The sequence below is a fragment of the Tiliqua scincoides genome, chromosome 2 (assembly GCF_035046505.1).
Source record: "Tiliqua scincoides isolate rTilSci1 chromosome 2, rTilSci1.hap2, whole genome shotgun sequence".
Classification (NCBI taxonomy): domain Eukaryota; kingdom Metazoa; phylum Chordata; class Lepidosauria; order Squamata; family Scincidae; genus Tiliqua; species Tiliqua scincoides.
The window spans coordinates 96,754,469-96,779,176 of record NC_089822.1 but is presented as its reverse complement, the minus strand read 5'-3'; the positions used below and the strand labels follow the sequence as shown (position 1 = coordinate 96,779,176).

Below are 24,708 nucleotides of genomic sequence, written 5' to 3'. Positions count from 1 at the left end.
CCAACAACAGATATAAACAAACACAAACTCAGTACACAACACAACACAACACACACACACACACACACACACACACACCATTGGAGGGTACAGGCAATCATATATCAATATATCTAATCAATTAATACATATCTTCTCATCTTCTAGCTTAGCCTCTTAATATCATTTATCTATCATATCATATCTTGTATAATATATCATGTAGACAATATATTCATCTAAATGCCCTGTCTTATACATCTACAACTTCATTTTCAAACAAGCACAAAATGATCTCCATAGCTCTCTCTGTGTCGGTTTACGCTGTTGATCCAAAGTCTCTGTAAGCCTATCCATTTCCGCCACGTTCATTATTTTCTCTATTAATTCATCTTTCGGAATTTTAATAACTTTCCAGTATCTAGCATGTAAAATTCTTATAGCAGTTAATATCATAATAACTAAATACACATCATTTTCTTTATCTATAATATCTTTATTATATAATATTTTTATCGATAATATCTAAGATAATATTAAGCAAATAACTTTTGCAATTGAAGGAAGACTTTCTTTCGTTTTTGAGGTGAATTTAAGCCATTTATGTTGACAGATGCTCCATCCTGCCTTAACCATCATGTTTCTTTTTACTGTTCACCTTCTCTTTTTGTCTTCTTCTTGTTGCTATCGGTGAGTGCCTCCTTGCCCCTCTAGTTTCTTCCTTCTCTGATTCCTCAGTTGTCTCTGAATCATCTGATTTCTTTTCTTCCAGTTCCATTTCTACACTTTCTAGAAGTTCTTTTCTTCTCAATTCTTCTTCCTCATTTTCTTCATTTCTCGCCTCACTTTTCATCACTGTTCTCAAAAAATTTTCTGCTTTCATTGTTGAATTTATATTAGATCTCTGTGACTAGAATTGAAAAAACATACCTTCTGGGAGAAGCCATCTATATGGTATTTGCTTTCCTCTTAAAAATTTTGCTAGCTCTTCATATTCTCTTCTCTTCTTTCTCCATGGGACATGTCTCAGATAAACCTGCACACCTCTTGACCCACCAAGCTAAATCAAGCCTATCAGCTTGACAGGTCACAAGTTATGCAGGCGTGGCTTCATTGAAATGGGTCCACCTGCAAATATAGGCACTGCTGTAGAATCTCTGAACTGTCTACATACTGAAAGCAGATGTGAATCCCTATTATTATGTGTTTGGCTGGTCAGATCACTGTGCATTAGTGATCAGGGTCTTGACAAAAAATGTTTCTGCTTCTTAGAGCTCAATCCTATGCCTTTCTACTCAGAAGTAAGTCCCATTGTAGTCACTCTCAGGAAAGTGTGGATAGGACTGCAGCCTTAATGGCTCACTGTGGAAGGTCCTCTAAATGGGTATCTCCCGAACTGGGGTCTAAGGCTAGTGTTTTCCATATGAAGGGTGTACAAATTTTTGAGGCATTCAAATAGACCAGCGGTTTTCAAATTCTCTTGGAGAATTTGCACCGCTGTAAGTCCTTGTGGGGGCAGGGAGAGGCAGCGGGGGCAGGGGGGAAGGCAGTGATGTGATCCCCAGGAGCGCACTGCTCAGGAGGGCTACAGGGACTGGGATGCACTCACCAGTCCCTGCAGCAGCCTGTCAGGGATGCGGGGAGCCCTACGTGAGTGCCTGTAGGGCCTCCCAGCTTGTTAGAAGTGAAAGTGGAGCGATTACGCTCCACTTCCGGTTTTACGGAGGTGGAGTGTGATTGCTCCACTTTTGTCGCTGCCTCCTCGCTGCCTCCCCCATCCCCGCACCTTAAGGGGAAAGAGGCCAGGGCCTTCAGGTTGGAGCATTGCGATGCCCCAGTCTGACTACCACTAAAATAGACAAAGGCAGAGAGTTGGTGCTAGTGGAGATTGGGGTGCAGACTTGGAAGGCTGCCCAAATTGCGCCCTGAGGATCTTCTGACAGTTTTAAGGACTGTGCTTGCTTCCCATATGTTCCGCTTGAGTACTGTATTATCAATCAAGCAAACATTACAGGGATGCCAGAAGTCTCCAGTGCTCTTTCAGCCAAAGGAAGCCAAGCTCTGTAATGCTGCCCCTAGAACTTTTCGCTGCTTCATAGAGTAGCACATAATATAGACGAGAAAGATGTAGAAAGAGGAATCGCCTTTGATCGAAACCAGGCCAGGAAATAGCTTGAGGAGCAGATGTTCATGAACATCTGTTCTGTGGGTTTTAAAACAAATCTATAAGAGCATGTGTCCTTTTTACATTGCTTTTCCCAACACTGTGAATATATGGTGAGATGCTTGTTTTAAAAATCTGCACACATTGGCTGGCTGCTAAGCCTGTTTTTTACAAGGCAACAGAGTATGGTCTGAACTAGTCATCCTCTTAGCAGGTGACTGTTACCCTGCACATGCCCAATCTCATCTGATCTTGGAAGCTAAGCAGGGTCAGGCCTGGTTAGTACTTGGATGGGAGACCGCCTGGGAATACTGGGTGCTGTAGGCTGATACTGGAGTCTTTCGAGACTGAAGGTTGCCAACCATTTCGCAGGAGACATGAGGAGACAAGGGGCTTATGCCTCCAATAATGTGGAGTGCTACTGAGGGAGATGTTCAAGCAAGAGCTTGCTTTTGAAGCTTGGGGGGGGGGGGGAGAGAGAAACAACAACTGTCAGGGCCTGCCTTAGGAGCTGTGGCCCAGTTGGAAACATTTTTTGTGGAGCTCCAGGTTCACAACCAAGGTCTATAGAATCTTAGAGATATATTTATTATATAAACTTTATATCTCTATGGATAACAAACCAAGTGTGTATTTAAAAATAAATGTGTGTTAATGGACCAAATGGATCTCAGCACATTTTGATATAAAATTGCATACAAGTCCAGAGTACGTATGGTAGATTATCCTAGCATGGGGCCAACTTAGGCACAGGGCCGAATTGGGAGCAATTACTTCAGTTGGCTTAAAGCCAGCCCTGTGAGTGTCATTTGGGGGGCTCAGTAAAAGGGGCTGGAATTTTGTAGGGAATCAAAGCAGGGGAATATCTAGAAACCCATGTGGCTGTTAGGGAAGTGGGTGTTGCAGGTCTCTACAGATGCAATCAAAGCCAAAAGGAGCTGGAGGGCAGTGGCATTGCTAGGAGGGTGCGGGAGGTGCAGGCCACACCAGGTGACGTGCACAGGAGGGTGACACCACTACTTGCCAAACAGCCAGCAGGGGTGGGGCAATGGTACATCACTACGCCCGCTGCCTGGGGCATTGCCCCGCTCACTTCATGTGAGGCGATCCATCATAGGAGCGTTGTGCTGGCCTCCTGCATGCAAACCGTAGTGACGCCACTGTCCTCAGGCCCAGTCACTGCTAGGCAGAACAGCAAATCTGACTCAGATGAAGGGGGGAAAGTGCCAATTAATGGGAGGGTTTTCAAGGTATGTGGGTTAAGGCATTGGTTTTTAACTGATCATTTGCACTCATTTGCAAGTTTGGTCCCAGTGGTTACATTTTACAGTGACGGTCATGGTGGGAGGGGTCCTGATCAGGATCGGGACTGTGGCACACATTTAAATCCATCATACTGTGCCAAACTATGCATTTAACATGACACATAGTTTTGCCCAGCATCCAAAGTTGTGTTGCACATGAACTTGCCATTTCAGCTGAAACAGTTCCCAGCTGTCTTCTCCGGAGCTTCCAGGTGCGTAGGTGGAGCAGTGATAACCTTAGCCCAGATTTTGTTAAAATGTGGTATGTATCGCTAATGTTCTTTTCAGTCATTGCTGACTTACCTGCTGGAGTATTTTGTGGCTTGGCTAACCCCCAAATATATTCCATAATAAAATAAATTAATATCACTTAATCACTCTAGTAAATTACCTGCAGAAAATTATTGTGTCACCATAATAGCTCCTTTTTTTTTTTTGAAGAATAGCACCTTAGAAGAATGCTTTCAGTAATTTTCCTCCCTACAAGTTATGTGACATAATTTAGCTATTATGGTTACAGACTAGGTAACAACAGAGCTTTAATATTTCACTGTGTTTTTTCAATATCCTGAAGGATCCATTAAAAAACCTGTAATGAATATTTTGTAAGCACTTATGGTATTTACCTTCTTTAGTCCATTGCTCAGCATTGAAAATCTTCAAATATAGGGCTGCCCAAATCAGACACCTTACTAATATTCTTACAAAAGTGAATACAGTATCATACATTTTAGATGGCCATAGAGTCAAGGAGAAGGTGGAGATATATAAAACATCGGGCTACTTAAAGAAAATCTGGACAAAGGAAAAAAGTATTTTGGAGACTGTGGGCTCGATCTTATCCAATTTTCCAGTGCCGGTGCTGCTGTGCCTATGGGGAATGTACTGTTCCTGTGTTGGGGAGGCAGTCTTGGAGGCCTCCTCAAGGTAAGGGAACATTTGTCCCCTTACCTCGGGTCTGCATTGTGGCTGCCCCAGTGCTGGAAAGTTGGATAGGATTGGGCCCAGAGTTATTTAGGGAAAACTCACATGATAAAAAATGACCCTGGCAAGCTCAGTTTGTGTTTGATGCAAAAGTAAGAGCAGATCCTCTGTGCAGAGTACGAGCTGATCCCCAGGTCCAGAAAAGAACATGTGATATAGTTCTTATGGGACTATCTCACTTCAGAAGGCAAGCAGTATGGCAGAACTGCATGACTCCTTAGTCCTCTCCATTAAAAAAAACCAACACAAATATTCCCTGCATATAGAAAAGCAGCAGGTTGGGAAGAAAGGTTTTAGTCTAACTTGATGTGTTAGTGTTCTACGTGCAGGGATGGGTATGTCATTTTATATTTCAGAGGGGGGAATGGGGACAAGTTTCTGAGCATAAAGGCCCACTCAGCTGTATCCAAGATCAAACTGGCAGGAGCTGCCAGTTTGCTGTGCTTGATTCACAGTAAGTCACATGTAGTCCTGAAACTTCCATCTTCATTTGTGACCAAACAAACATTTGTAAGTGCTGGTTTGGATTGCTTATGCAGCTGGGTCAGTTCTATCTGATTTCTAGATGAGGGTTTCTAGTGATTATAGTAATTCAATCTTTTGCTTTCCTATATTACATGGTCTAATATTGGGTAAAAAGAAAGAATTACAAACCTGAGTGGTTCACCAGAGCTTTATTGTACATTGTCAACATGTACCAAATTGACACAAAACCCTTAGCCAGGTTAAAGTTAAGAATATTCCCCGTTTATACACGTATACAGCTCACCAATGGTTACTATAATCTGTTTATCACAATTACTGTTGTTACCAGAAGTAGAAGTGATTCCATCTGTCTAAACTTGTTTGGATGATGAATTATGTTTGAGAAATATTCTTCATCCAATGAAATTCCTAAAATGCTGATTTTGCTACTTGATTATTGTTCTATATGTCATCATTCTACTGCCAGATACGACATCTAAGAAGTCTTTCGGATTTCTGCTGGAACTTTAGAAGAAGATGCACCAAAGGATGAGCGAGTTGTTAATGGTCTTGCTCCTTTAAAAAAAATGTTTTAAATTGTTAGAAGGGAAAAAAGGAGCCACCAAGGAAAACTCACATTCAAAATCTGAGGGTTGCATTAGATAATTAAAGAAACACAGATTTAAACTGTAAAACATGACACACAGAGCTAATCTGCAGCATTTCCTTTGAAACCCTTATCAAAGATTTCTCCTTCCAGGAAATTAAACCTGCTCAGAGTTCTGTAACAGCCTTGCCAAAGAGTTCAATTAAAACCTCGACTCGGCTGAACTTCTTGGTCTCATGAGAAACCAACTAAGCTTCACTAGTATTTATATTGTTTGACATAATAAGCTGTAGCTGAGCTATCCAATCCCAGTTTTTATACTGTGGTGGACAGCCAGGGTTTACATGTTGTATATAACAGTTCCCAAACTGTGAGAAGTGATCCACTGGTGGGTCACCAGCCTGTATGCGTGGGGCCCAACCATGCTCCTTTCAGTGCAATATCTTATTGAAAGGGCCTGGAGGCTTCTTCTGGTTTGTGCCTGATTGCCCCCCCCCCACTCTATAATGGTTGTTATATTGTTTTAAAACTTTGTTGTGGTTGTTTAATTGAGATTGTTGATTTTGTTTTGTAAGCTGCCTTGATGGTCCCTTAAATGGGACTAGGCAGCATAAAAATCTTTTAAATAAATACAGATGGGGCCTCGGTATCTGTGGGAGATCAATTCTCAGATCCCCCTGCTGATACTGAATTTTGTGGCTACTTAAATCCACGATCTTCGCCCCATTAATCCCTCTGAAGGGGACTGGAGCTGCACTGGAAGGCTTCCCTGGGCCTTAGAATGCCTGAAAAGGCAAAGAAGGTAGTGGCTTTTTTTTTTTTTTTTTTTGCCTCTCCTGTCTATTTTGAAGCCCGGAGAGGCTGTGGGCAGATGTGTGCTGTCTCTATGGGCTTCAGAAAGCCCTCCAGAGGAGATTGGAGCGCAGCGCTGGTCCCCTTCAGAGGTCTCAGGTGGAGCTGAATGTGGCTGAATGCAAGTTCAGAGGACCAGCATTGAACCAGATCTTTGGATGTATAATTCGCGGATAAACGGACTTCACCTGTAGTCAGTGTCTGCCTTAGACATTTGACATGTAAAACAAAAATTCAAAATGTTCATCCTTTTTCCTATTGCATTAGTGCTAATCAGTGCATTAGTGCTAAGATTGATGTTAATTTTCTAAAACGGCACAGAGATGGAGCTTGAAAGCAAGATATTGATGGTCCCCTCCAATGCATAGAGCAGTTGGTGTTTACATTGCTTCGTGATATGGGTGGGCTCATCAGCTGAAGTGCATCAAAAGGGATAAAAACAGGGCTCCTGAAAAGGCTTGACTGCTTGCCTCTGGGTATATCTCTCTCTAAATAATGCACCATAAGTACAGGTTAGGTCTCTGTATCCACAGTGGATCCGTTCCCAGACCCCCCACACCCCCGTGGGTATAAAAACCTTCAGATAATGAAATCTGCAAGTTGGGACCCACAGGGCCTCTGAATGTGACCAAAACTTCATTCCAGCTGCCTCCAGGTGGCTTTCTGAGGCTTGTAGAGTCGTTATGTGGACTCTACAGGCCTCAGAAAGGTCCCTGGAAGCATTGGGAGGACATTTCCCATTTTCACAAGAACTGGTAATGCCCTTCTGATGCTTCTGGGGGCCATTCTGAGGCCTGTAAAGGCTATGCATGTCCTCTACAGACTTCAAAAAGTCACTTGGACATAACCGAAATGAGGTTCGGAACCTGTGGTGGATAAAATTCGTGGATCGAAAACTATGGATAAAGAGGATCCACTATACAGGTCTTTGAAGTAGACAAACAGCCCACCAAATGGTAAACATGCCCCTGGCCCATAGAACTTTGGACTACAAGCAGGGGTTGCATGTGATGAGCTACTTCTGATATGAGTCTTGGGTGGAATTCAGAATTCCGTACAGAAACAAAGAGACAGTAAGTGAGTCTAAGCAAAGATTCTCGGGCTTCCTAGTTTAAATAATTCTGGAAAATGATCCTGTATGAAAATCTCTGTAATAAACTCAGATAATCTCAGGCAGCCTAGGGCATCACAACTGAGAAGCAGGGTATACATATTTGTATGAATGAGCGAGCAAAGAAACTTGACCTAAATCAGGTCTAAGAAAAAATGTGCAAGCTAATCCAAGTATTTTAACATTTAATTTGGCAATTGAGAAACATAAAATCCAATGTTGTGTACAGCATAGCAGAAGGTAAGGTGCTAATTCTGCAGGCTAACATCAGCAAAAATCCAAAGAACCTTGTTTCCCAAGTTAATTTTAGCATTTGCTAGTCTTTGACATTTTTACTCATATATCATTTCTCAGTTTAAGCACAGGATTGTTTATTTGTAATTGTCTCCTTTCTCTTTTCTGAATCGTATCATGCTGATTACAAAAAAAATTCAAATAAAACTTATACATTGATTTAAATTTCATTAGATTATTAAACTAATTTTTTTTTGCCCATGAAAATGTGTAAAATATACAATGTGGCCCTCGTACTGAAAAGTTGGAGATCTCTGGGCTAGAGCAGGGGTGTCAAACATAAAGCCCAGGGGACGGATGCGGCCCGCAGAAGCTTCTGTTCAGCCCTCAGGGTTCTCAGCTGCTGAGCAGTGCTGAGGTGATGCTGCTGAAAAGGCAGCCCAATGAAAATTGTACTCTCCTAAATCTTGAAATATGAACAAGATTTGTGTAATACCTCTTCTGTCATTTGAAGCTAATGAGTTCTTAAGTGAGGAAAGGTGTTTATTTTTGGTTATGACCTGTTTAATGACATCACTTCCTGCCTGATGACATCACTTCCAGCCCTTAGTAGGCATCATGAATGCTATTTGGCCCTCGGTATGAAATGAGTTTGACACCCCTGGGCTAGAGTATCTCTGACAGGAGAAGCCTTGTCTGTATTTGCTCTTCTGCCCTGTCTCTCTCTTCCTTTTCCAGTTCTTTCCACTGGAAAGAACTGAGGCTCACACATCATCAGGTAAGGGGAAGTAGCATTTGGCATGGTACGGGGCATGATGCCAGGAGACATGACACCAGGATGTGGGGAGGCTGCGTGAAAGACTGCTTAGGCCTGCAGAGCTTTCGTGTTGGTGTGAGCAAGTGTGTGCAGTCATATCAAGTTGTCCTCGTGTGTCGATCTGTTTGGGGAGGTCCCCCTGAACAAGGGAGTAAAGCAGGGTTGTGTGCTTGCCCCCACCCTGTTTAATTTGTATGTCAATGATTACTCCACCCACTTGCACAAGGTTGACACTCACTGCCCTAAACTTGACTCCATAAAAGTTTCTGTACTGCTCTATGCAGACAATATGGTTCTCCTCTCCCAAACCAGAATTGGTTTACGGCTCCTGGTTCAATCTAGTTTTATCTGTTTTGAACAGAATAAGCTCTTTAAACTGTGAAAAGTTCAAAATCATGGTATTTCATAGATCATAATGGCAAAGTGATCAGGCAAGTCAAGGAATTCAATTATTTGGGTATTCTGTTGCATAATAGACTCTCTTGGAGTTCGCACCGGCAGGCGAGGATTCAGGCTGCAAAATTGTCTACACAGGCCATTGTACGCTTTTTCTATGCATGGGGCAATTCCTATATCCCTTCTGCCCTGCAAATCTTTAATGCCAAGGTTAAAACCCAAATTTTGTACGGAATACCTATTTGGATGTCTGCATTTGGTGCCAGTGTTGAGAGGATCCAGTCATGGTTTTTATATAAAATATTTGCTGTACCACACTGTGTTCCATACGCAGCATACAACTGTTACCTCCACATGCCCAATCTTGTCTGATCTCAGAAGCTAAGCAGGGTCAGGCCTGGTTAGTACTTTGATGGGAGACCACCTTGGAATACCGGGTGCTGTAGGCTTATACCAGAGTCTTTCGAGACTGAAGGTTGCCAACCATGATGTTTGGAAGCGGGCCAGCACAAACTAGAAACCATGGCCTGGGTTAGTTTCTGCAAATTCTGGTTATGGGTTTGCTACGTGTCTGAGCAGGACACTCTGCTTAGAGGCTTATTAACTGACCCAACGTTCTCCCCAGGTCTGTCATTGTTTCTCAAAAAGGTTCAGGCCATAGGTCTCTCAGCAGATCTGCTAGGAGCCCTCTCATCAGAGCTGGGATTTAAAACACTGAAAACTCGATTGGAGGATATAGAGTGGCAAGAGCTGTTTGCAGCCGCATCCACCACCTGTTCACTCCTCCGGTTTTCGCTTTTTCCAATTCTGGATAAACGACCTGCTTACTTATACTTCCTACTTAACTCACAGGAACGGAGAGCCTACTCCCTGGCGCGTTGCAATGTTATGCCATCTAATTTTACATGGGGGAGATACAATGGCCTGAGCGTTCAAGCAAGGGTGTGTAGTTGCAACTCTCTGGACATTGACTCTCTTCCACATATGATCCTAACTTGCAAACAGTTTGACGATCTGCGTTCGCAGTTGCTCAAGCCACTTTTGTCCTCCATGCATGATCGGAGGACCTTGTGCTACATCACTTGCTATTAGGAAAGGATGAACAATGTACACGCCAGGTGGCAAAATTTCTTTATTTAATTTTGAGGAAGCGCGGTATAAGTGAGTAAGGGCGATGTATTGGTTTGATTTATGGGGCTGTTTAAGGTATGGTTTAAGTAAACTGTTTTATGTTTTTATGTTGATTTATGCCAATAAAAGGTTTCTGAATCTGAATCTGAAGTGTGTGCAGAAACTGTTGCTCTACCAAAAGTCTCCTTCTCTCAGCTGTTCACTCCTGTGAGCATCCCAATCTACAACCAATAAAGAGAGGAAGTGTATCAGGGGAGACCTTTAACAGAGCCTCTGTTGCTATTCACACTCAGGACAATGGCTTCTAAAAGACCTTTTGCCTTTGTCAGCTGTTGAGTCACTGGACAGAACCAATACTGTTGGCATTTGTTCAATTAAAAATGTGATCTTTGTACTGATGGTGAGCGATAGTAGGCCCCAAAGCGTTCCAGGAAGTTTTGGTCAAGGAAGTGGTTCTGGGGAACACACACACACAAAATCAAAACTTGGGTAGCAGTTATTTTATGCTATGATTCTAAGAGTTGCACAAATCAAGTAAATTCCCTTTGTCACCCTTGTGAAAAGTCTTGTTTCCATCCTTTATAAATAAGCTGCAGTGAGTCTCTGTTAAAAACTAGTTGTCAGTCATGGATATACTTGATGATTTCCCCCTAACAGTGATATTGCAGGGATAACTGGCCTACAGAACAGAAGTTTACCTCGTGGTCCAAAGCGTTGAAGATAGCAATGGGTGCAGTAGGGCTTGTCGTCATACTGTGAAAGCAGAGCAGAAGAAAAAATTCATTGCTGCATATTTGCTAGGACACTCATTGAATCACAATAGCATATGAATTGTACAAGATGCAGGCATGATGTAGAAGTCACAATCTGAATAACAGAAGGGCTTCAGAAGAAGGGATGTTATATACAGGCTCATGAATTACACAGAAAGACCCTCCCTATCTGGGTCGTCATCTTCTTTTTTTTATTAGGCACTTGAACAAATGCAATAAGGTCACAACATATGTCAATCAACAGTCATTGGCTACTCCAAGCCATTGGAATATATGTCACACTCCACCTGGGCTAAAAAGAAACAGGTTTTACATTTTAAATACAGGCAAGAGAAGGCAAATCCATTTAACTTGCTGGAAAGCAAATGGACAGGCTGTTCTAGTTTCTAGGATATTGGGGAGATGGATTGATACTGTCTGAGGCTAAGACTACATTTGTGCATCCAATGAATCTGCTCACTATGCACATTTGTAAATAACCTATTTATTACAGAAGATACTATCGCTCTCCAGTACAGGGGTGTCATCAGGGTTGGGCATTAATCAAGGCCCATACTCATCAGAGGGCCAACTTGGCCACAACAACTCCAAAACTCTCTGTACCAGTGACAGTGGTAGTACCCAATGAGCGTTCAGGAGGTAGGCACGGGTGCCACTGAGGCCCCAAGGCAGGGCTTGCCTAGCAACAAGGCACTGAAACTGGTCCTTTACTCTCTTACAAATCAGCCTGGCAACAGACTGCCTTAGTACTTGCTATTGTTAGACGTGTTTGAAAACAGTGTTGTTTACCTTACTCAGAAGTAAGCCCACCATGTTCAGTAAGGCTCTGGGCGTAAACCTATCTTACTCACTGGAAACAAATACTTCTAGCTATTGTTCAGGGAAATAGGAAGTGCAAAATAATGGGACAAACATGTTGTAAGTGTAAAAGGAGAACCAAATTATTATGAACAGCTCTGTGGGAGTAAGGAGTAGGTTTTACAATCACAGGACATACGTTTCATATAGGCATGACATCTGAAACATTGTTAAGAAATTTAGGGCACAATCCTAACCAGGTCTACTCAGAAGTAAGTCCTATTTTGTTCCAATGGGACTTACTCTCAGGAAAGTGTGGTTAGGATTGCAGCCTAAGCCATTTCTGCCCAACGTTGCAAATATACAACAGGGACCAAATGTGTACAACAGGGACCAAGCTTTTTCTTTTGAATTGGGTTGGGATAGAAAACGTCCCCAAAGTATGCTAAAATAAATTCTGGAGCTGCATCATGGCTTATTTTTTTTCTCCCTAGGCTTGTGAGCATCAGTGAGCTAGTCCATGAATCTCTAAAGCTTTAAAAACCATGGACTAAAAACAGATGACATTTTAAGCTAACTTAATTTAGCACAGCCAAAACTATGAATCAATTTAGAACTTTCAGACTTTTGTCTCAATACCTGTAATTAGTTAACACTTTTAGTTCAACCAATATCATCACCGTTTTAAAATATTAATCTAATGGCACTATAACAAGATTAATGTTAATTACAAAAAAATTAGTTAACTGTTATGAAACAGTTATTAACGGTTATAAAAATCATGTAGTTTGATTCCAAATTATTGTAATCAGTTATTTTTTACATCTACAGCACCACCTTTGTCCACTGTGTTTTATAAAGAAAGAGAGGGCAGGACCTACCCTGAAGGGCTTATGGTCTAGAAACTGTCACAAGAAGTCAGTAGAGGCAGGGAAACAAAATGGAGACAAAAGTGAAAAGGTGGGGAATGGTTATTTTGGTGACGTGCTCAGGCTTCATTCTAACTGGGCCTGGGAATTAGGGAGTTGTTCTAAAGGCTTTACCAAAAAAAAGATGGGTTTAGAGGTTTGAAGGAGTTGTAAGAAAGGTAATGTCATGAAGGCACTGAAGGAGGAAACTTAACAAAGGAGAAGCTGGGAGAAAGAGTAAAGTCATTTGAGGGAGCAGTGGATGGTGGAGCTGAGTAAGGGTTCAGTCCTAACCCCTTATGTCAGTACTTTCCAGCACTGGCATAGTGGTGCCAATGGGACACGTGCTACATCCTGCAGTTGGGTGTCACTCACAGAGGCCTCCTCAGAGTTAGAGAATGGTTATTCCCTTACCTCAGAGCTGTACTGCCCTTATGTCAGTGCTGGAAAGCACTGGCATAAGGGGTTAGGATTGCGCCCTAAGTGAATATCACAGCCAGGGATGTATCAGGGTATAACAGCAGAAAACAGAAACCCATTGAAACAGTAAGGAATTTCAAGTGTATCTATGACACAAATCATGTTTCATTTGTTTATGCTGTAGCATCTGTTCCCCCTGCCCTTCCACTGCTCCTTTTTTCTCCTCCTCCTGCTCCCTGGAGTGGAAAAGGAAGTGGGAGATGGGGCAGGAAAGGTAGTGTGGAGGAGAGAGTGGTGGACTAGAGTGTCAGAGACTGGGGACTGGTCCCTGTCTTAACTTTCAGAGCCCAAGATAGGATCCAGGGACCTTAACCTTCTCCCAGACAAGCCTGCCTGAATGTTTAGATAATCTTTAGATACATTTCTTTACATCCCTCTGCCTTGGGAGCTGAGGCAGATGGCAACAGTTCAGGGATGGTCCGTGACTCCGATGACTTGGACTCGAGTCGTGAAAACACATGTTTTTTATGACTCGTATGGACTCAAGTCACAAAAACGTGGGAACTGACGGGGTTTTTACTCTAAAAATGAAAAGACTTGAACAGACTCCAGTCAAGCTCACTTTTGTGAATGCTTGCGACTGTTTTGTGCATGTGCTTGCTGGCTTGCTTGGTTTTTTTCCCCCTTCCATAGCTTGACTTCTGTGGTTTGACTAGCTGTTCAAAAAGACTCGGATTCAAGTCAAAATGACTAAAAAAAAAAAAACAGCTCTAAATGAGTCGTGACAATCACCATTATGACTCGTGGGCGACTCAAGTCAAGGGGGTAGAGATTCGGGACTCGAGTCTGGGCGCTATGGCTCCAGCACATCCCTGCAAGATGATCTTTTTCATGGTGGCCTCTCAGCTTTGAAAAATCTTTCTGACAAAGCTCATTTGGCCCTTAATGATTTCTCTTCAGTGCCAGGTAAAGATCATCTTGGGGTTAAACAGATCACAATAGAGGGTACTTACATTTAAAAACCAAAACACACAGTGATCAATATCATGTCTAGTCTTAGTTACATAGCCATTTTAGATCATAAGACTTCTGTTTTTAGTTATTATTTATGCTGGGTTTTTTTAAAAAATTAATGAACTGATTGTATTGTTTTGATTGAATTTCACCAATTTTTAATTGTTGTTAGCCATCCTAAGCTTCTTGAAGGATGGGCAAGAACATAAATTGTTGTAATTGAAAATTTTATATAAATATACATTGAAAAATAATAAATAAAATTCAGCTGCCACCTTTCACCAACTCGTATATCTGCTGAAAGTTACTTGAAGGTCTGAGTTACCAACTGCTGCATCAGAAATGCTTAAATCCAGCCAGATCATTTTCCCCTTGACGCCTAACTGTTAAACTTTAAACCGTGAGTAGAACACATTATTTATAGTGTTATGAACCACATATATCAAGTATGGAGACCTTTTAACAATCATTTAATAGGCCTGACTGCTCCCTACCTTTTCTTCTTCTTTAAGATGTTTTGGCCCCATCTCTCAAAACACACCTTGAGTCTAAAGCCATTTCGGTGTGGAGGTAGAAGCATTTCATTATACCTCCCCCAAATGTTCCTGTTAATAGGATTTAAATTCTGGCAACAAGGTGGGTGTAATCATGCAGAGTAAAGTACATGGCTGTTGCACAGGAGAACAGGATGAAAACTGAGAACTTGGTGGGGAATGGAGTGTGGGAAGCTTGCACAACTTGCACCGAGGTCAGAGTTGCACTTGTGTTTATTACAGACTTTTTTCTCTCCCCCCTCCCACAAGGATGGTTTGGTTGGAATATAGCTTGGCCAATGCCTGGAGCAGACCTGTTCTTTGGGCATACCCATTGTCAGAGCACTGCCAGCCATCCAGGACCAGACAGCCTGTTCTCCAAAGCCAAAATGCATTGGAGCAGCCTGACCAGTGTGCTGTGCTGGGGCAAGTTCTAGTCAAATGAATACGATTTGCACTGACAGAATGCATTGGAGCTGCATGATAGCACTAGGACAAGACTCCTGAAGTAGGACAGGAATTTGACATTATAGCAAACACAAGTTGATTCCTTAAAGCAGCAGCCTATTGATTCATTTGGGGCCTAGTCCTACCCACCAAAGAGAGTCAAGGAACACTCCCAGACAAGGTTGTCTGCAGCTCAGACAAACTGAAGGAACTCCAGTGCACGAATGAGAACTTTTGATGTGCTTACATAGGCCTCCTTGGGCTCTGGCCACAGTTTGGCAACTACAGCAATGGCGTAGCTAAGGCATCTTGCACCAGGGGCACAAAAATCTAACCCCCCCTGCCATACAACATCATTGCAACCTCTCATCCTTGCACCCCTCAAGAGGGCCTTCTGGAGACCTCGGATAGGTACTTCTGGTTTTCAGCAAAAACTGGAAGTACCAGTTGGAGGCCTTTAAGAGGCCTTCTGAAGCCATGGAAGGGGCACAGTGCAACAGGGGCCCTAGCAGGGGTGCAACCACTCTGAGTGCCCACAAAGGGATGCAATTTGTATCCCCCCTCAGACGTGGTACCCGGGGCTCTGTAACCCCCTGATCTCCCCTTAGGTACTCCAGTAAACTATAGTCCCATAGTCAGTGTTCCCTGTAAGTTTCACAGGGACTCTGCAGACCCCAAATGGAGCTGTGCAGAGGCAGGTTCAGAGCACTCTGCAATGGCATCATTGTCAGGCTCTGGAGCACCCTGGCAGAAGCTGCACAAAGGAAACATTTAAAGAGAATGCTGCCCATACTGCCTGTATTAACATATTGAAAACTCAGGTAATAAAATATTATAATGAAGAGAACCCATATAATATATTTTGCTCATCTTCGTAATACCCTAACAGACTCATGTGTTAGTTCAGACTTAGGAGGACTATGGCCTGAAACCTAGAGAGAAACAAAACTGTGGGGAAATCTATAACAGATAAATCTCAGGAAATGGCCTCGCCAATGTAGATTTTATGCTCCATCTGTAGAGTCTGGTTTCCCCAAGAATTTCAAATGGTGGCTGAAATGATACTCTGTTGGGGTGAGGGGAGTTTGCCACATGTTCTATGACTAATAGAACGGTTCCTTACGCTATGAATTTTTTATACAGAAATTTATATATACAGAATTTTCTATGAAGAAAACTCAACTGCGCGCTGCAAACACCAGACATTCTCAGGTCAAACACCTTACACAGCATTGGTGAGCTTAAAACTCTTGCTTTGGTTTGCCCTGAAAGAACCACCTTGGAATCTATTCTCTTTCCCTTTATCCAGCCCAAAGAACTAAATCTTCACACTTCCCTTTCCGGAAACGGAATATTGACATTTCTTGCTTCTGTTCTCATTCCAGACTCCGAGCAACTTAGAGATACTGTAGTCTCTTTTCTGCTGAACTAAAATTTCTGCTTCCAACAGCTCCATACAGAACAATGTAATATTACCCCTAATTCATGTCTCAATGCTTCGACCTGAACAGCGCAATTTAGAAGGAAGACATTAAGGACTGGGAAATGTATCCTGCAGGCAGCCTGAATTCATTTTGTGCATCCTTTCTGTTCATCGCTGCTACAGCCAATGTTATGGTTTTTCAGCTTTTCACAGGTTTCATATCCAAATTCACGTGCAGTTCATTTTGCGGTGGTTTCTGAGATCAAGACTGGTTGGACTGAAGCCAAAGCTTTCCATCCCTACCCTCTTCCCCCACTGGTCAAACCTGGCAAGTCTTTAGCTAGTTTCTCTTCTCGTTGCACACTATGGTCTTCTCTATGGTTGCCTCTGATGCTTTCAGGAAACTCTTCCGGATCTGTGTCTCTGTTTCTAGGGCAACTGTCTGTAGTAACAAATCATCCCTTGGCAAGAGAGAGACAATTTGTTACTATATAGACAGTTGCCCTAATAACAGAGCCACTGAACCCAGAAATATTTTTCAGCTGTTTTCAACTGCTTGTGTTTCAAGCTCCCACAGCACACCTGCAGACCTTTCCGGCACGCCAATGTGCTGCAGCACACCAGTTGAAAAATCACTGAGCTAGTCTCTATATACACAGAGGCTAGTGGTCACAGTCTAGCATCAGGGCTTCTGGGTGGAGCTCTGCAGAGGAGGGCTGGCTCCATTCTCAATGCTCCCATTGAGTTCTATAAGAGGGAGCAATGCTTGACTTTCACCCCAGATGCCAAAGTCATTAGAGCCAAGTCAAGAGGCAGATGTAGCCCTCACCTCAACTCTTAGGTGACCTCTTTACTTTCTATGTGTGGTCTGGGCCTCAGCCAACAGACACCCTCTGGAGGCAGGTTTTGCATAGGGCCTTGTGCTCCAGAAGAAAGAACTCTTACTACGAGATGTTTACTGCAATCCGACGGGCATGCTTCTTTATTGTAGGGCACAACACAGAAACTGAAAGGAACAAGAAAGAGAAAGCCTAAGAGTAGATTAGCTCTAGCCCATAAGAGGAGGTTCTGTGGCTTAACTGTTTAACGTATTATGGCTCTGTACCAACACAGAATGGGGCCCCTGCAATATAAGGCCTTCCCTCCACACAGACACACACCACCTGTCAAAATGACAGACATTTTGCTAATTTAAGAGCATCTGGAACCTGCCTGCTCTCCTCTCTCTTCCTTGTCCACCACATTAAAGGACGGGTATAAGCAGCCATTGGTGCAACCCAACCTCAAGGCTTTGAAAGCGGAGCCCTCCATCAGGACAGACAGATTGCTTCCAGGGTACAGCAAGTCGCGGAAGGAGACAGATGGGAGGATGGTTTGTTCCCTACCTCAGCGTGCTGGCCCGGGCTGAGCTGCCGTTTGCAATGGTAGCACTTCAGACAAAGGGGATGGTAGTCTTTGCCTAGAGAACGCTTCCGCTCAGCTGTTAACAGAGGAAAAAGGTATGAGTAATTATACTCCAACCACCTCATTAATAGAGGAACATATGTGGAATGCTGCTTTGATCCGCGGAATTACTTGCCAAAGTAATTTCAAAATGAAAGGAGTTGTAGAATCTTTCAACACAGGAACAATTTGGCATTTTTTTCCCCTGTTTCATGCCTCCGCTTTTGTAATGTTACGTTATTTGAAGGTTGTTCAAACTTTACATCCTGGAAATTTCATACCTTGCCAGGATAATAAAGAAGCTTTTATCTTCACTTCAACCAAGTCAGTGCTTTCTTTTATATTTTGCCATCTTTTGCAAATAAAAAATAAAAAAAATGCTTTACTCCAGATGACATAATGCTTCATATATATGTACGATTCACATGGATGCACACTCAGGCATATCAAACCCAAACAACTCCAAACAACCCAGTTGCTTTCATACAGGTCACCCATGCAGCAAGACCGGTGTTAAATGTTAAAGGACATTCCTTAAAGCATCTGAGTACTCAACTAGAGGTAGTTACTCAAGGAGGTTTTCTTTTTCTAGTCAACCAATCCCTGATAAGGCTGCATTTCCCCAGGAATTTCTTATGTATAAAAGGGGAAAAAAAATCCCCAGAATGCTATCAAATACCACTCAACTGCTGTCTTCTCTGCTGTCAGGCACCCAGTTCTGACTGCTGACTCCAGTGACTGGAGTGACTACAGATACCTGGAAGCAGCAGAGGTGGACTAGGATAGCTTGTAGCTCAGAGCTAAACAAATGCCACAGGTCCTGTACCTGAAGGGCATGCCTAAGAGGCAAGCATGAAAGGAAACAGGGAACTAGGTGAGAAAATAGCTAGAAGTGCAGAGGAATGATCTGGTGCGGTGCTTCCCAAACCGAGCTGGCTTGCGACATCCTTTGTGCAAATGTGTCACGCGATGACATAACCATCACACTTCCAGGTTGTGTGACCAGAAGCGAGCCTGCAAACAGCAGTTTGGGCAGGAGGAGGGCCTTTCCAAGAGCGCAAAAACAGTGGCACAGCAGCCCTAGCCATCACACTGACGCTCCCTACCGCTGTTAGCAGGATTGCATTGCTGTCTTGCTACTGAGCAGCGAGTGTCCTGCAACATCCCAGAGCATCATAACACACATTGGGAACCTCTGGCTTAGCAGCTGAGACGTCAGTGGGATGACCAGCCTGAGAGTGCAGCTCTATAGTAAGAAAAGGTGTGAGTTGCTTTCCAAGGATCACGTGTCTTCCAGGATCTGGTTTGTGTGACTTGTGCCTTGAGTCAGACTTGAACCGCCTGACATTCTCTCCATGGACCAACAGCTCTGATGGTGTAGCGGGGTAGGGAATCCAAACCTAACCAATAGCTCAAGCTCAATGGTGCCTGATGTTCATTAACTAAACCCACCAAAATCGAAGGACCCAAGCTTTTAGGTATTAGGCTGGTCAAAGGATTCATTTTAAAGAGGTGAAAGTACACAGACCTGGCAGGAGAGCCAGGGCAGAGCAAAGGATATTGTTGAATGAGCAACCTGTTTAGACGCAAAGCCACAAATTCCTCAACTAGAACTTCTAACTAGCATTCCTTTCTCTAGTTGTGTCTCACTGCAGACCATAAAAAGAGCCCTGAAAACCCGAAGCCATCATTGATCCTCTGTGTGAGCCCACCACAGCCAACGTATTATTATTAACAACAGTATTTATATACTGCTTTTCAACAAAAAGTTCACAAAGCGGTTTACAGAGAAAAATCAAACAATTAACACACCTCCACTGATTAGTCTAGTACAAGGGTGTCAAAAACAAGGCCCAGGAACTGGATGCAGCCTGCGGAAGCTTTATATCCGGCCCTCAGACTCTCAGTGATTGAGTAGTGCTGAGATGTTACTACTGTAAGGGCAGCCCACATGAAAATTGGCTCTCCTATATCTTGAACCAGTAGAAATGCTCAGGGCCCACCCGAGACCCACCAGGTGGGATGGGACCCACCAGAAAGGCTCAGGACCTGCCTGAGAACCACCAGATGTTCTGGAACTCACCAGAAATGCTCAGGGCCTGCCCAAGGCACACCAGGTAGGCCAGGACCCACTGCAAAGGCTCAGGACCTGCCTGAGAACCACCAGATGTTCTGGAACTCACCAGAAATGCTCAGGGCCTGCCGAGGCACACCAGGTAGGCCAGGACCCACTGCAAAGGCTCAGGACCTGCCCAAGGCACACCAGCTGGGCCAGGACCCACCGGAAATGTTCAGGACCCGTCCAAGACCCACCAAAAGGGCAGGGCCTGCCAAGTCCCACCAGGTGGGTTGGGACACACCAGAAATGCTCAAGACCTGCCTGGGGCCCACCAGGTGGGTCAGGACCCAATGGAAAGGCTCAGATCCACCAGATGGTCAGGGACCCACCAGAATTGCTCAGGACCCCGTCTGAGACACACCAGGTGGGCCAGGGCCCACCAGAAAACCTCAGGACCTGCCCGAGGCACACCAGGTGGTTGGGGACCCACCAGAAATGCTAGGGACCCCCCCCCGAGACCCACCAAAAGCGCTTGGCCAGCCCAAGAAACACCAGAAATTCTCAGGACCTGCCTGAGATTCACCAGGTGGGTTGGAACCCACTTGAGATGCTCAGGTCCTGCCCGAGACCCACCAGGTGGGTAGGGACCCACCAGAAATGCTCAAGACCTGCCCAAAATGCTCAAGACCTGCCCACCAACTGGGCTGGGACACACCAGAAAAGCTCAGGACCTGCGTGAGACCCACTACGTGGGCCAGGACCGACCAGAAATGCTCAGGACCCACATGAGACCCACCAATAGGGCCAGAATGCATCAGAAATGCTCAGGACCTGCTCAAGATCCACCAGGTGGGCTAGGACACACCAGAAGTGCTCAGCAACCAACTGAGACACAACAAATGGGCCAGGACCCACCAGAAATGCTCAGGACCCACCCAAGGCACACCAGGTGGTCTGGGACACATCATAAATGTTCAGAACTTGCCTGAGACCCACCAGGTGGGTTGGGACCCACCGGACATGCTCCGGAACTGCCCAAGATCCACCATGTGGACCGGAATCCACCATAATGCTCAAGACCTACCCGAGATCCACCAGGTGGGCCGGAACCAACTAGAAATGCACACCTGAGACCCAACAGTTAAGTCGGGATCCACCAAAAATGCTCAGAGCCCACCTGAGACTGACCTGGTGGTTTGGGACCCACCAGAAATGCTCAGGACCAGCGCGAGACCCACCAGGTAGTCCGGGACACACCAGAAATGCTCATTGACCCATCCGAGACCCACTAAAAGGGCTGGGACCCACCTGAAATGCTCAGGACCCACCCAAAACCCACCAGGTGGGTTAGTACTCATCCATTTCAGGGATGTCCGGCAGGTCCTGAGCATTTTAGGTGGGTCCTGAGCTAGGTCGGGTCCAGTTCTTTGTTGAATGCATTTTTCCATGAGAAATACATCCTCAAAACATGCATCAGTAATGCTGCTGAGTAGTAAACGATTCCAATTGCCTACTTGGCCACAAACTGGAGCAGTCAGCAAGTCACGGATGAACTGAAAACTCCAGCAGTGCAGGGCAGTTTTCTTTTTCTTTGGAGGGGGGTTGGAAGAGTAGAAGAGAAACAACTCCGTTTCAGAAGAGGAAGAAAAGAGTAGGAGCAAAAGACTGGACAATCAGTTGGTTTCTGTCAAGGCTTAACTTGGCTTTTGACTGCAGTGCAAGAGTGCTGAGCCCAAGGGAAGAATTGAAAGACAGTCTAATCCAGGGCTGTCAAACATAAGGCTTGGGGGCTGGATGCGGCCCCTGGAAACTTTTTATCCAGCCTTCAGGCTCTTAGCAGCTGAGCAGTGCTGAGAAGTTACTGCTGTAAGGGCAGCCCATATGAAAATTGGCTCTCCCATATCTTGAATGATGACATCTCTTTCTGCCTAATGACATCACTTCCGGCCCTCAACAGGCATCATGAATGCTGTTTGGCTCTTGGTATGAAACGAGTTTGACACCCCTGGTCTAGTAGTTCCTGACTTTCTCAACTCAGATGCTATCACTCTCAAAAGAGGAGAAGGAGATTTGTACCAACAGAGAGACATCTGATGTTCCCTGACACTGTAGCTAAAAATTCATTTATGTGGCTTCAGCAGGATGTGCTGCTGCTGCTGAAATGCAGGGTGGGGTTACAAAGGTTCATGCTGGAAAACCCCAGCTCTTTCTCAAAGTCAGGAATGCTGATCTTTTGTTCTAGGCTCCAGGGATCTCCCTCCAGGTTGAGAGATCTATACCCTGAGGCAAAGGAAACCAAGGCATGTTCACATTCACTACCAATAGCCACAAGGCAAAGCAAGCATAAGATTTACATCATGCTTTAACTGAAAGATCAGGGGTGCCATTTCAGTGGTGGTGTCACCACTCAGCAGGGAGAGACAAGCACGGAAGAGATGCAAAGCAAGGTCAGAAATATTCAAGGCTAAATTGAAAAACAACAATATAAAGCAAGTCCTCACTTAAAGCTGTCGATAGGTTTTTGGAAACTGAAACTTAGCAAAACAAAACCAATTTTACTGTAGGCTCATTTATATAGACATGAACAAGATTTACATTCCTACATCAGCGTGAGGGAATTTGTGCTGGTCTGGACTGTAAGGCCAGTATCTCTGCCACAGGCTTACATCAATTTCATACCCGTTGAACTGCCATGGCTTCCTGCAAAGTATCCTGGGAATGGTTGGTTGTGCGGAGTGCTGAGTTTTATCTGTTGGAGAAAACACTGAGCTTCCCTCACAGAACTATAGTTCCCTGGGAACCTTCAGGATAGATTGCATTAGCCTAATTTAAATTGCAAGTCCAGAAATGTTCACTGTAAGCCATGGTGTTCACAGAAAAGATTAGGTTTTGAGATACCCAGGACACAGCCATTCAATTCTCTCTCTCTCTCTCTCTCTCCGCCCCCCCCCCATGTTTAAGAGAGCACACACAGTATACTAGTTGGTTTTGTCTGTCATCTCTAGCAACCAAATTCCCACAGCATACATATAATCTGGATCACAGTCTCCATGAGTGTGAGCACATGTATAAGAGGCTGCAAAATATCGGTGAGCTCAAAAATTACTTTTTGTTCATGTTTGAAAACTCAAAAGAGAAAAACAAACAAGTTTCATCAGTTTCCAATCCAGATTATTTTTATCTTTCAATTCATCCCTTCCCTCAGTATGTACCTTTTCTGATTAGAAATGGAGCCATCTCAGACTGGAAAATAAATCTGTCAGCGGTTTTGTCCCATCGCCTTCCAGCAGGATGCGCTGGGACTTATTAAGCGCACGGTGCATCAGTCACACTTTAAAACCACATTCCCTTCGTTAGCTCAATTGCAAGGAATGCTACAGCCCTCCATACTCAGCACAGTGCAACCTCCTAGCCTTAGGGAGAAGTCTGTTCTGAACAAACTGAATGTTCATTGCCCTTGCCGAGGTGAAGCATTCTTAAGCATGTCAGCACATCCCTCCACAGAAACTCATTCGCATTGGGAGTCTGTAGAGGGCTCCACTTCCTATCAAATAAAAATCTTAGAGCAGGCAATCTCGGCTGTGTCCAGATAGCAGAGTCCCTATCTACAGTCCCTCCCACTTTCTCAAAACAATTCACATCACAAAAGAGAAGGAAGTTGATCAAGGATTGGAACAGAATTTCCAGTTTGATTCTGACCAAACTGTAGTTAAAGATGGAATATTGCTGGAAGATTTTGAAAAGGAGTATCTTGTGGAGGGGTGGGGAAATAATGGGGGGAGGGACTGGAAATATACAATCCTGATGTATTAAACCTTAACTTTATCAGAGTGTGTATGTATTCCAGTAACAGAAAAGAAATTAGAATTGCGCCTATTAGCTGTTTGGAGAAGGGGAGGCTGAGGGCCCAGTCCTATCCAACTTCCCAGAGCTGATGCAGCCATAATGCAGCCCCAAGGTAAGGGAGCAAACATTGCCTTACCTTGAGAAAGCCTCCGTAACTGTCGTCTCTCCCCCGGAGAATGCAGCGTGCACCCCATTGGCACTGCTACATTGGTGCTGGAAAGTCGGATGGGATTGGGCTCTTACTCCAGATTCTGCCCCCCCTTCTGAAGAGCTAATTGGTGACATTCCAGTTTGATTCATATTTTCACAGCACACAATTCTTCAGCCAGGTAGCGTTCTTCCATATATCACTGTCTACTGCCCCTAGCTGGGGCAGGGGCGAGTAAGGACAACTTAGCAGCTAGCACACCAAATAGTACTGTTTGATATGTTTATGAAATAAATGTCTGTATTCATTCAAAACTCAAAATTGCAAATATACAGTACAGTACTCAGTGTTAGAACAGCAGCTGCAGCCTTCTGCGTCCAAAGAGGTATCTAAAAGTGCATCCTATGCTTGTCTATTCAGATATAAATCCCATTGTACTTAATGGGGCTTACTCCCAGAAAAGTGTTATAAGATTGCAGCTTAAGTATAATATTCTGTTTCTTCTGCCCATTGCATGTCACACTAGACCAATCAATCAGGGAAAATACTGGGATGTCAGGATTAGTGAAATACTATATATACAGACCATGGGAAAATATGCGTTATTGGCAATATTGGAAAGTTAATGGTTTCTGTCTTTCCCATGATCAACCATTCTTGCATCCATTTAAAACACTTCAAGTTGCATGTGAGTCTCACCACCACCGCTACAATTTGGGTAGAATATTGGCCAGTCTTATGAAACTGTTTTAAGGTTACTGAAATAATGTATGCAGAGTGCTCTGAACACTAGCAATGTGCCACATCAATGTTTATTATTCATTTCTAGGTGCTAAATACCCATAATCCTAA

The 24,708-nt window shown here is 44.0% G+C and overlaps 1 protein-coding gene and 1 pseudogene across 1 annotated transcript in view; one reads left to right on the top strand and one right to left on the bottom strand.

Moving 5' to 3' along the window:
• Positions 1 to 2,353: 2,353 nt before the first annotated feature.
• Positions 2,354 to 2,470, top strand: LOC136642249 (5S ribosomal RNA; annotated as a pseudogene).
• A 2,631-nt stretch (positions 2,471 to 5,101) lies between these two features.
• The window catches only part of LOC136642096 (cysteine-rich protein 1-like), a 29,061-nt gene continuing 9,454 nt past the window's right edge, over positions 5,102 to 24,708 (bottom strand). The window contains exons 2-4 of the mRNA XM_066618319.1: positions 17,746 to 17,840; positions 10,743 to 10,797; positions 5,102 to 5,472 (exon numbers count right to left, since the gene is read on the bottom strand). Of these exons, the coding sequence (XP_066474416.1) occupies positions 5,393 to 5,472; positions 10,743 to 10,797; positions 17,746 to 17,840 (230 nt within the window). The 3' untranslated portion in view covers positions 5,102 to 5,392. The remainder of the gene's footprint in view (positions 5,473 to 10,742; positions 10,798 to 17,745; positions 17,841 to 24,708) is intronic.